General features: G+C 47.1%; 1 protein-coding gene across 1 annotated transcript in view; it reads left to right on the top strand.

Annotated features, from left to right (window-relative positions):
• The window catches only part of pam (peptidylglycine alpha-amidating monooxygenase), a 67,961-nt gene that overhangs the window by 7,058 nt on the left and 48,403 nt on the right, over window positions 1-12,500 (top strand). Inside the window, exons 2-4 of the mRNA XM_084441781.1 lie at window positions 4,213-5,198; window positions 6,054-6,177; window positions 9,686-9,743. Coding sequence (XP_084297907.1) covers window positions 5,107-5,198; window positions 6,054-6,177; window positions 9,686-9,743 — 274 coding nt within the window. The 5' untranslated portion in view covers window positions 4,213-5,106. The remainder of the gene's footprint in view (window positions 1-4,212; window positions 5,199-6,053; window positions 6,178-9,685; window positions 9,744-12,500) is intronic.

The raw sequence follows: 12,500 nt of genomic DNA, 5'->3' as shown, positions 1-12,500 counted from the left end.
AGGTTGGGGGCATAGAAACTAAAACCTCTCTGTGTCTCTTGGTCCTGGTTTTTGGAAGTGTCAGGAGTTCAGTACCTGAGGACCTGAGGGATCTACTGGGCTTGTATCTAACAAGCATGTCTGGAATGTATTCAAGTGCGTTAAGTACTATAACATATAATATACTAGTACACCAGTACTATAACATATAATATACTAGTACACCAGTACTATAACACTGCAGTGCACAGCCACAACGATTTGAGCTAAACTTAGCTTGCAGTGAATGTTCCCACAACATTGGCGAACATTCCCAACACGCTCTGCTAATGTTTTCGCATTCTTAGAACAAATGATTGCTAGCTGAGAAGCTGTGCTTCGTCTTCTCATACTCAAAGGTTAGACTGTTGGCTTGTCAATATGGGTTAAAGTTGCAGTGAAACAGACGTTTGAGATCATCTAACTTCCGTTTTTCCGAGGGTGGGACATAGAGGAATTTGATTGGAACATTGACAAGTGGACGGGTTTTAAGAACAGATTCGATAGAAGGATAGCGTTGATTGACAGGTGGATGTTGTGAGATTACTGGCCTAAAATCGAAGGTACCTGTTGTTGTCATTGCACGTGACCTACCGTTTTCCAGGAAGTAAGAAATTATATACTTTGATATAAGATTACAACAAAAGTAGAATAGAATAGAATCGGATATCTTAGTTCATACAAGAAGATGGATCTAGGACAGCAGTTTTGTGTTGTGATATTCCGTTGGGGAAATGCAGGTGATTGCTGGCGCCCAGTAGGCTAGACGCACAACGGAGGGGAGAAGGATTCCCTGCCTTCACTCTGCTATCAGTCTTAAGTCTCCTTTTACTGCACAACAAATAGCTATGGATATCATGCGTTCTTTAGCTCAATGATATCATGGCGGAGGTGAGAAAACCGAAGCGAAACATCACGGAGGAAGCCAGAAAAATAAAAAGACAATCTGATAACGTTAGGACAGTACGACAGTGCACTTACTCGCAGAGCCTGTGGGGGCGCAGTTCTGAGAAAACCGGAGAAAATGCTATGTATTGCTTTAAGCCACTCATACGAATCATTGTAGCACATAGTGCTTTACATAAAGAGACAATGTCGACACCATGTATCCATGACTGACATGCCTGCCCCGCGTCAACACTAGTAGTGGGTGGACCTACAGTACTTTTGTATGTCGTAATTGCCTTGTATTTTGTATGTATTGCATTTTGTATGTCGCTCTTTCTTCTTTTTTATGTGTTATCTGTATTGTAAAGCGCTTTGTGCATTCGTGCTGTGCACAATAGGAAAGGCACTATATAAATAAAACTTACTTACTTACTTACTAGTACTACCCACCCGGAAAAAAAACCTTGGGGAAATACTACAATGGAATCAGAAAAAGATTGCTTGTGTTTTCTCCCTCACAGCAGAAGACGGTCTCATGTTCTAGTCTCCCAGAGCAGGTCTCATGTTCTAGTCTCCCAGAGCAGGTCTCATGTTCTAGTCTCCCAGAGCAGGTCTCATGTTCTAGTCTCCCAGAGCAGGTCTCATGTTCTAGTCTCCCAGAGCAGGTCTCATGTTCTAGTCTCCCAGAGCAGGTCTCATGTTCTAGTCTCCCAGAGCAGGTCTCATGTTCTAGTCTCCCAGAGCAGGTCTCATGTTCTAGTCTCCCAGAGCAGGTCTCATGTTCTAGTCTCCCAGAGCAGGTCTCATGTTCTAGTCTCCCAGAGCAGGTCTCATGTTCTAGTCTCCCAGAGCAGGTCTCATGTTCTAGTCTCCCAGAGCAGGTCTCATGTTCTCGTCTCCCAGAGCAGGTCTCATGTTCTAGTCTCCCAGAGCAGGTTTCTGGCACGGGTGTGGCTGTGTTGTGCAATACTTGCTCCGAGCGTGGGAGAGACGGAGAGATGTCTCTTCTGATATAGGAATAGTGAAAATGCTTCTTAGAAGAATATCTTAACCTTATTGTAAGTTAGAAACAGGGTTGTGGAGTGATAAAACGTGTTAATATATCCTAAATTAAGCTAATGTATCTTACATTATGTGGCACCTCCTGGAAGCCAGCATCGTTAGAGAGCTTTGAGTGCTTCACTGAATCAAGCCTGTGTAAGTTGACAGTCCTAACCTAGCTACTAGCTTGCTATTTAGCTCGCATAATTAGAATCTGGTATTACACTTAGCTATTGATATTCTGGGCCTGATTGTGGTAATTGAACATTGCAGTATTATTAAAGGGCACCCCACATGCTAAATCAATGTTGTAATGTGTTTATCACATACATGTTGGTCTCTGATGGTCCGTCCAATGTACAAAAGTTGATATCAAACAACCCGGTCGTTTGTTTAGTCAGCACACTTCCTCCTGCCCTGGACGCTCCACCCTTCAACAAGCCAAGGATGTTCAGAGTTTTCTGCGTTGTTACTGGCGTTTTGGTGACGTACAGTAGATGGAGGAGCGTTATCATAGTCCCGCCCTAGCGGCCAGGTTTGATTCCGCTCTGAACTACGCCATTTTGTTCCAGCCGAGTCGAGCGAGTCACATCAGGAATCATGATGTGTATGATCTGTTTTCGGCTTGAAAAATCCACAAGTATCTCTACATCTTGTCCCAACTCTTTGTGAAGAAATTGGCACCCCTCCCCCGCCCCTCCCCCTCCATCTCATTGGTCAACAGGGCCTTTCAGAGGAACCCATTCAGACAGATGTAATAAGACGGCTCAGGGGAGAAATGTGAGAGTTTTTCTGCATAGGACATTAAAATTCACTTTTCTGAGACCCCAGAAGCCGATTTTAGGCAGGTAAAAACAACATATGCGGTGCCCTTTAAAAGTACTCATATCATTATCGGTGCTCAGTATTGGCAAGTACACAAAAGTGAGTACTCATACTCAGTCTGGAAAAAAATGTATAGTACTGTGTTGAATATTTGCCTTTCAAACACGAAAGTATAGATTGTAACTCCTTGACACTTACAGTAGCCTCCAAAATTACTGGCCCCCCTGACTGGCAATGCACAGACAATACATAACCAGGCCAGGTCAAGCCTGGCTTATGTGCGAGGCTGGCTTGTTTCTGTTCAGGACTGGTAGGACGGAAGCTAGTCATGTCACTGAAATAGCTGTGAATTGAAATGACATGAAATAATGTCTGATAAATAAAGATGGGTCTTGTCGCCTGGACACATCAGTTCCAATGCTGTCAATGGTAATCCATCACATGGGAGAGGTAGGGGTACACGGGTTTCCCCTGGGGAGTGGAGGTGAGACTCCGCCCCCTTGGGGCAGAATGGGTCAGGGGCAGTGCAGAGCCCTCTGGGTAATCTCCATGCACCCACCAGACCACTCGGGGGCTGAGTTGTGAGTTGGGTCTGTAGATATTAATCATATTGGTATCGGTATGATACCGTATCGGCCGATGTTAGTCATTTTTTAATATATCAGTATCGATCCGATGTGCAAAACAGGGCCGATGTGAACAGCCGATAATTATTCCTGTCTAGCTGCTCTTGTGTGTTGTTTTTGTGAGGAAACAATGCGGTAAATTGATGATTTATCGGCTTTTCCAAATGTTTACCTGTGTTTTTCATTTTGTATAACATTTGATTTTCATAGAAACTTGTTTTTATACACGTCATATCAACATTGGTAAATATCAGTTATCGGCCATAATAGCAATGTTAATATCTGTTATCGGTATTGGCCAAAATTTTCATATCGGTGCATCCATAATTATTATTTTTTTAACTCCTAACTCTGGCCACTTCGGGACTAGACCATCAAGATTATCCCGTTGATGAAAAAGTGAAGCCCTGATACAGTATGTACTGCTAAATAAATAGAAATGCAATTAAAAAATAGCCTAGTGAAGCAGCAATTGCAGATTGACTGTGTACTGTGCACAGCCATATAAAATGAAATGGAAAGGCAGAAATGAGAGCCCCCCCCCCCCCCACACACACTCACACACACAAACAACTCCCCTTCACCCCCGCCCCCTACCCCCCCGGCTGCTCAATCATCAGATGGGACGGTTGCTAACGACAAATGCGGGGGAGCTGCCTCTTATGATAATGGCGGTGTACAATAGCGAGCGCCGGCCGGGGGAGCGTTGGCTCAGTGGGCCTTGTAGACACGCCACACCACCCCCTCCTCATCTCTCTCTCTCTCTCTCTCTCTCTCTCTCTCTCTCAACGTGCGTCTGCTTCTATTTTTACAGGTTCTGACTGGAAACGCGCCCGCTGCACCAGCCCCCCCCCCCCCCCACACACACACCCTCACGAGAGGAGGAGGAAAGATGTGCCGGTGGGATACCCTGAAGAAGTGAAGGAGCCTGCAGATTGTCCTATCCATCACTCCACTCCTTTCAAGTAATCTCTCCATCACCTCTCTAAAACCAGGCAGGGAGAGTGAGAGAGAGAGACCGAGAGAGAGAGACCGAGAGAGAGAGAGAGTGAGAGAGAGAGAGACCGAGAGTAAAAGTCTGGACAAGCTCCCCTCACATCTCATCTCCCCCAGCTGTCTCTCTCCACAGAACCCGGGCTGCTAAGGAGAGTGGGGAAAGGCGGAGAGTGAGACATTGTGTGTGTGTGTGTGTGTGTGTGTGTGTGCGCGCGCGTCAAAGGCACTTGTGTGAGCGAGAGGAGAGGGGGAGGGAGTTGCTAGCGTAGCTGGAGGGCTGTCCTGCCTCTGTGTGTGTGTGTGTGAGCGAGTGTGTGTGTGTGTGCACACAGTCAAGTCATAAAGGAAGGAAAACAGTAGGAACACCTCGCCCTGCGAGGCTCGTTGCACGGAGCAGAGAGATCAGCTCTCCCCTCCCTCCTCTCCTCCCCCTCCTCCCCCACTTCCTTCTCTTCACACACACCCGGGAGTGTGAACCGATCAAACCCCTCCGGACTCTCCGCTCCGACTCCGCCAGCTTCTTACCACTGATCCCGGCTGATCCCTGCTGGTGTCGCAGGGTCAGATCCCAGCTCACAGCTGCTCCCAGTCACCCTCTAGCACTCCGCCGCGCCGCCGCTCCTCTCCAGTTAACCAGGCGCGCCGGCAGTGAGCGGCAGCAGTAGCAGCGCAGGCAGCGGTCCGTGAGGAAGGCAGACTAACGAGAGGCAAGATGGGAGTCCTGGTCTGCTGCGTGGCCGTGCTGGCGCTCATCTTCCAGAGCCACGGCGTGGATACTAACCGCCCTCTCCACAGGTTCAAAAGGTAAGGACCGACGACCAGGAGAAAAAAACAACAACTCTGTTTCGGTTGCTTCCGAGTCGGTGCGACGTGAAAGTGCGCCGCTGTGGCGAACGCAGACGAGGGACTTGCGCTGCGTAGCTTGGGATCTGTCCAGAGCTCTCCGATTGTCTTCAAGAGGGCTTGTGTGTTTGAATACATTTGAGATGCCTTTTGCAAAATCTATGAAATTAAAACACAAATAGTCTGATTTAGTTTTAGTTTTATTTAATTTGTTTTTATCTTTAGTTTTTATTGCCACTGTTGAACACTGTGCTTTGACTCATTTGACAATTTTCTGAGGAAAATTATTAGGCTATACATTATTTGAAACATTTTGTATGAAGTATGAATTATTATTATTATTATTTTTTTTTTTTTTTTTTTCAGAAAAAAGCCAAATTAGCCAAATGTTGTATTGTATAATTAGGACTTGATCTTTGTTCAGCCACACAAGATTTGGTTTGTTAGCCTCTTCATTGTAATTTAGGCCTAGTCCCATTATCCATGTGTGGACCACACTCATTAGCTAGCTACATGCGTCTTTAGCCGTCAGTAAACACATCGTCTGTGTGTACTGTACACTCATTACCCTTGAGGCTCCGCGAGCTTCTCACACACTAAACACTAAACAACACACAACCTGCTACTGGGATACAGCCTAAAGTCAGAGTCATGTAAAGTTGTGGTTATGTCAAATTATGCAGCTTGTCATGTAAAGTAAACTAGCCCAAATGTAATGATCCTGTTAGACAGGTATCAGAGAAGTGGCTGGTCTGTGTCACGCTGTGTCCTCCTATCATGTCAAACTAAAGTCCCTACGAATGTCCTGCTGTCCAGGTATGAGGAGAGCCCCTGGTCGGACCCCAACGAGTGCACCAGGACCAGCCCACCCCCTGTGGTCACGCCCGGCTCCCGCAACTTCTCCCTGGACATCCGCATGCCTGGGGTCAGCCCCACAGCGGTGAGTGAGTGTGTGTGTGTGTGTGTCTCTTCCATCACTAATATAGAACTACGCAGCACCACTGCCCCGTGGCAGGCATACACCCGAGGTGGCGTGCTATTCGTTGAATAACGTTTTTTTATTTTTACGTTAGCGTTGTCGGGCGATTTTATCTGGTGAGACGAGCTTGTTGACTGACAGGTTGTATAATGAGCAAACATCCAGTATTGAGGCGTCGCTCTGGTCTGGACTCTTTCCCCCCCACGGTGCTCGATGTGCTGCGCAGCTCGTAGGCGAGGCGGACGCGCCGCTGCCGTGTGTGTGGTTGGCGAGGCGGACGCTCCGCTGCCGCGTGTGTGGTTGTCATCAGCGAGCCATGTTGATGATGATGGCCGTCGAATGTTTTTCCCTGGGAGCACGGTGTGCATTATTCTTTTCCTGGGGGTTGTGCGCCTGGCCAACCTCCTGCAGTGTGTGTGTGTGTGTGTGTGTGTGTGTGTGTGTGTGTGTGTGTGTGCGCATACCCAGTATTGATCCTACAGTAATGCAGTCATTACCGTTGACTCACTGTTGCAGACGGAGCTAATTGGCTCCTAGCAAGCCTTCCCCCAAGTCCTTCCTGCTGCTGCACATCTGAATCTCCTCTCTCTCCCTCTATCCTGCCTCTCTCTCTCTCTCTCTCTCTCTCTCTCTCTCCCTCTATCCTGCCTCTCTCTCTCTCTCTCTTTCTCTCTCTCCCTCTATCCTGCCTCTCTCTCTCTCTCTCTCTCTCTCCCTCTATCCTGCCTCTCTCTCTCTCTCTCTCTCTCTCTCTCCCTCTATCCTGCCTCTCTCTCTCTCTCTCTTTCTCTCTCTCCCTCTATCCTGCCTCTCTCTCTCTCTCTCTCTCTCCCTCTATCCTGCCTCTCTCTCTCTCTCTCTATCCTGCCTCTCTCTCTCCCTCTATCCTGCCTCTCTCTCTCTCTCTCTCTCTCTCCCTCTATCCTGCCTCTCTCTCTCTCTCTATCCTGCCTCTCTCTCTCCCTCTATCCTGCCTCTCTCTCTCTCTCTCCCTCTATCCTGCCTCTCTCTCTCTCTCTCTCTCTCTCTCCCTCTATCCTGCCTCTCTCTCTCTCTCTCTCTCTCTCTCTATCCTGCCTCTCTCTCTCTCTCTCTCTCTCTCTCTATCCTGCCTCTCTCTCTCTCTCTCTCTCTCTCTCTATCCTGCTCTCTCTCTCTCTCTCTCTCTCTCTCTCTCTCTCTCTCTCTCTATCCTGCCTCTCTCTCTCTCTCTATCCTGCCTCTCGCTCTCTCTATCCTGCCTCCTTCTCTCTCTCTCTCTCTCTCTCTCTATCCTGCCCCTCTCTCTCTTTATCCTTTTTCTCTTTATCCTCTCTCTCCTTATCCTATCTCTCTCTCCCTCTCTCTCTCTCTCTCTCTCTCTCTCTCTCTCTCTCTCTCTCTCTCTCTCTCTCTCTCTCTCTATCCTCTCTTTCTCTCTAGCAGCAAAGCCCCCAAGGATGTGTTATTGGTAGAAAAAGCAGGAAAGGAGCAGTACATGACAGATCTGTTGTAATTGAGCTCTAGGCTTGTGGTCTTTGACAGGGTAATGTTTAGGTGTGTGTGTGCGTGCGTGTGTGTGTGTACTCATACTAGCCCCCTGTGTGTGCGCGCGTGTGTGTTTATGCAAGAGGGAGCGGTAGCGCGAGGGCGGGCCGCTATTATTATTCTCTCAGCGCAGGTTTATGACTCATCCGCCGGTGATTCATCCGTGGCGGCTGATGGCGTAACCGTGTCGACGGGGGGGATCAGTGAGACATCACATGGAGGACGAGGCTTCAGCTCTGCCTCTCGCTCCGCATCACCACGACCGCTCTATACTTCCTCTGGCCCTGGACTGTGGACCATGGACATGTTCTGGAGACCGTTATAAAGTTCTCACACTCCATTGAGGATTAAAAAACCACTATAGTGGCCTCTAAGATCAATAATTCGCTTAAGATGTGACTATTAACGACCCATTATACCAACCAAGTTGGCATCATCATTGCTGTCTGGAGGTTGACACCACCTTGGCCTGATCCTTTTTAACCTTTTTCTGGACGACGCTTCCGATGTTGACGTTCACACTGCCACATACAGTGTAGTGAGGGGAGAAGTCGTGCCCCTGGAATTGATTTAATTATTTCTCAGTGTTTTGCCGGGTCTAAAGCACAGAGGATGAATGACAGCCCTAAACCTATCAGCCATAACTAAGCAATTACAGCGTTCCCCCGGAAACGACTTCCCGTCATGTTTCTTACAAATGTGTCACTTAACTGCTGTTCTCTGGGAACTAAGACTTCTGCAGCTGCCATTTTTCTCCTCCCTACTCGCCCCCCCCCCCCCCCCCCCCGTTCTGTCAGGACGCCCGCTCTTTGTTATCGACGCAGCGACGATGTCAGGCTGCAGCTGTGAGGAGTGATGGAGGAAAGTGGATAAGAAGGAAAACATGAGGAGAGAGTGTGCTATTTTCATTCAGTGTGTGTGTGTGTGTGTGTGTGTGTGTGTGTGTGTGTGTGCGCGTGCGTGTGTGTGTGTGTGTGTGTAGATGAAGAGGTCAGCGGTGTAGGGGGAGAGGGGTGTGTGTGTGTGTGTGCGCGCGCGTGTGTGTGTGTGTGTGTGTGTAGATGAAGAGGTCAGCGGTGTAGGGGGAGAGGGGGGTGTGTGTGTGTGTGTGTGTGTGTGTGTGTGTGTGTAGATGAAGAGGTGTAGGGGGAGACGCGTGTCCCTGTGTGAGGGAGCAGCTCTACGTCATGTGGATGACAGGAGAGGGAAGCGCTGGTGTATCTTGTCCAGAGAGAGAGATGGTGCAAAGCTTGAGCCAAACCACAGCGAGGGCAGAGGAGGAGATTCAGGATTCAAGATTTATTTTATTTGTCGCATATAATGTACGGTGTTCAGTCATAGTGAAATGTTGCTGCCGGCTCCAAGATTATGACAGAAATAAACTCTAATACTCAAATAAAACAATTACTCAAAAATAAAGTACAAATTTACAAATTACAATTTTACAAAATTACAATTTTACAAATTACACAATAAGTACCCCTTCTATAAAGTATAAAGTTCAGCTAGGATGGGGTAGATTAAGGTCTGGATGGATTATGTACATGCTATATGGATATGAATGAATAAATTAATAACCCAGGGGGGGCATGGCTACGTTCTGTACTGTACCTGCTATAGTACTCCTCTGGCTCGCTCTATTCTTGTCCGTCTGCGTCTCTTTCCATAGCCCTGCCGTAGCGTACATCTCACAGCTGCTAGTCTTCATTCACACAAGCCAGGCAGAACATGGTCAGCCCCCCCCCTCACCCTCAGCTTTCGTAAGACGCAGAGAATGGAAAGCAACATTCCAATTCCAAAATAAATTGCTTAAGTACAAATTAGTTCCAACGTCAATTTCTTTTCCCGCTCACGTTGAGCATGGATTTTGATATACAATGTTTGCATAATAACCAAGCAAAATGGTGGATTTAATAACTTCATGTTCCTTTTGTGATTTCAGTCTGACACCTACCTGTGTGTGGCGGTTGCCGTGCCAACAAGCCGGGATGCTTACATAGGTGAGTGGTTCAAACTTTCACACCGCAAACACAGTATGTTGCATTTTTGGTTCAATTATAAGTAGTCCTTTAAAGAAGTCAACAGCAAGTTACAGTTTTAAGAGTTTTAATTTCATTCATGAGTGGAGACATTTTCTGCAGTCTACATGTACTTGTTAACACTTCGGTCTTACTACCAGTCCCACACTCGCTTATCAGTCTTGAGTTCACTGCACAGGAAGTCCTCAGGCTATCTGTCGGTTGTCTTTCAGTCAATAACCCGATTGAGAGAACTAGCAAAACTCGATATTTCCAGGAATATTCCCTTTTAGAGAGTCAGCAACCCATTCCTCAAAATCCTGACATATGAAGGAATTTCCAGGGTAGACGCCCCCCCCCCCCCCCAGTTGCCCCTGGCCACCATCTCTTCCATAAGAACCAATTTCCAGGGTATACCCCCCCCCCCCCCCCCTAGTTGCCCCTGGCCACCATCTCTTCATAAGAACCTATGTATTGTGTCCTCGGTGTGGGTGAAATCCCATAATAACACCATGCTGACCCCTAATCCCACTGGCCCTGCAGCTGTCTGTGAGTCAGGATCATGGGAACCGCGCTATTGCAGCAAGAAGACACTATTTGTCCATCTGAGGTCCACAACAAGATCACTTCCCAGTCTGCTGCATTCCCCTCCTCACCCCTCCCATCACTGGCAGAAACCAGAGAGCGGTCTGTCTAGTCTGGTCCAATCATATCTGACAGGAACGCACACAAGGACTGCAGTGCTATATTGAAGAGGAAGCTGAACTGGGATGCAGTCAAATTTGAGTGATTTTGTTGATGACGGTATATTCAAGCTTTTTGAGTAGTGTGTGTGCGTGCGTGTGTGTGTGTGTCTGTGTGTATCAGCACACTCCACTTGAGAACTCAGACAGGCACACACACACACAGGCACACACACACCTCTTGAAATACATCACAGGCCCTCCATCTCTCCTCCAGCATAATGTGACGTGACATTGCGTCATCTATACTCTCACCCCCACTGATGAAACACAGAGAAATGGTCAGTGGAGTCTAAGTGGATTTATAGAAACATGCATGACATGAGTTGGCTAGAAACTCCAAGTACACCTAAGCATGAATGTAGATGGCTCAGTAATAATGTGAATCAAGTTTCATTAAAGGACACATCAAATGCTAATTTTCAACAATTTAAAATAAGTCTTTGGGGTCCCCAATACATATCTTTGAGTATTTTACCAGAAAATACCACTGTGATTGAGTGTTATATCAAGCCCAATATGCCTATTTTGAGCTGCGCTCCAAACCGCCAGGATTGAGTTTTTTGTTTCCTATGCAAATGAGCTGCCCCTCCTCCCCGCCCACTCCGTGATGTCATTCCATTGAGAATGAAAGCGTGAGAGAGTGTAGCTACGATACTGAAACAGTTTTGTGGTGCAATCATAGTTTGCCAGAGCATGGTGAATTTTACACTAGGGTCACACAAACACAATATCATACAACATCGACCCAACATCTGGGAGCTGGGTTTTCTGCATTTCTCCACCCACAACAAAATTAATGGGTTGTCTTACCTGATAGTTTGTGTGTTAGTAGAGACTCAGAGACTCATGTAAATGCAAAAACACTGAAAAAGGGCGATTTGCATTTTATGTGTCCTTTAAGAATGAAAGTCCTGCTCGTGGTTTATGAGACTTGAACAAAGGGAAATTCATTTTTTGTACTCTAGTGACGCTATGCAAAAAGAGTGATTTACACAGGCTGTATCTATAGCAATTATTGAATGAATTCACAGTAGGGAACGCCATGGAGAGAGCTGAAGGGTTCTGGCCCCTCGGAGGTGTCATGATTCATTTCTGTGAATTACTTACAAGGGATTATTTTGCTGAGGCGGACAGCCAATGTTTATTTATGTCCGGCACGTCCAAAGCAGTATCACTTATTCTACAATCCTGGTTAAGTCAGTAATGGATAATGTCCTTTTTCATGTTGATTATCCGACATTTCTCTGCATGCAGCACTTTCATGGTAATGACTACAGTTCCTCCATTAAACGCTCGGTAGTTGGTTAATGTTGTGTTTGAGTTGCACATGGTACAATTAACAAGACGCTCACGTTTACAACCAACACACACCACCATACTGTACCGTTGACTGAATAGGAAAAGGATGTCATTTTTGCAACCACTAACAACCAAGGCCTTTTAGTTTCTTTAACCTAGACCTTTAACTTAATGTTATCCCTGTCTATCTGTAAACGGCACTGTGTCTGTAGCAGCAGAACACATTTTACTGCGGCTTCAGGTGAGGAGGTTTGGAGAACTGTAACCGCCCACAAATAAAGTAAAAAGGGCTTCTAGTAGAGATTAGCCCCAATCAGAATGTGCCGACAGAGCCCAAGTATTGGTCTGGTCTGGTCTGGTCTGGTCTGGTCTGGGCTGGTCTGGTCTGGTCTGGTCTGGTCTGGTCTGGTCTGGGCTGGGCTGGGCTGGTCTGGTCTGGTCTGGTCTGGTCTGGGCTGGTCTGGTCTGGTCTGGGTCTGGGTCTGGGTCTGGTCTGGTTCTGGTCTGGTCTGGTCTGGTCTGGTCTGGTCTGGTCTGGTAAGGGAGCCAGGGCCCATGAAGCCTATCAGCTGTTTCAGCCTGTCTGCTCTCTGTGTCAGACTGTTGCAAACCAGCATGGCAGAAAAGACTGATGCCTTCATCTCGCTCTCTCTCTATTTTTGTTTTGTCTCTCTGTATCTTTCTCATCCTCCCT

The sequence above is a fragment of the Borostomias antarcticus genome (genome assembly GCF_949987555.1).
Source record: "Borostomias antarcticus genome assembly, chromosome: 8".
NCBI classification, from domain to species: Eukaryota; Metazoa; Chordata; class Actinopteri; order Stomiiformes; family Stomiidae; genus Borostomias; species Borostomias antarcticus.
Note: the sequence above shows the minus strand (reverse complement) of the source record. Positions and strands in the feature narration are given on the sequence as shown.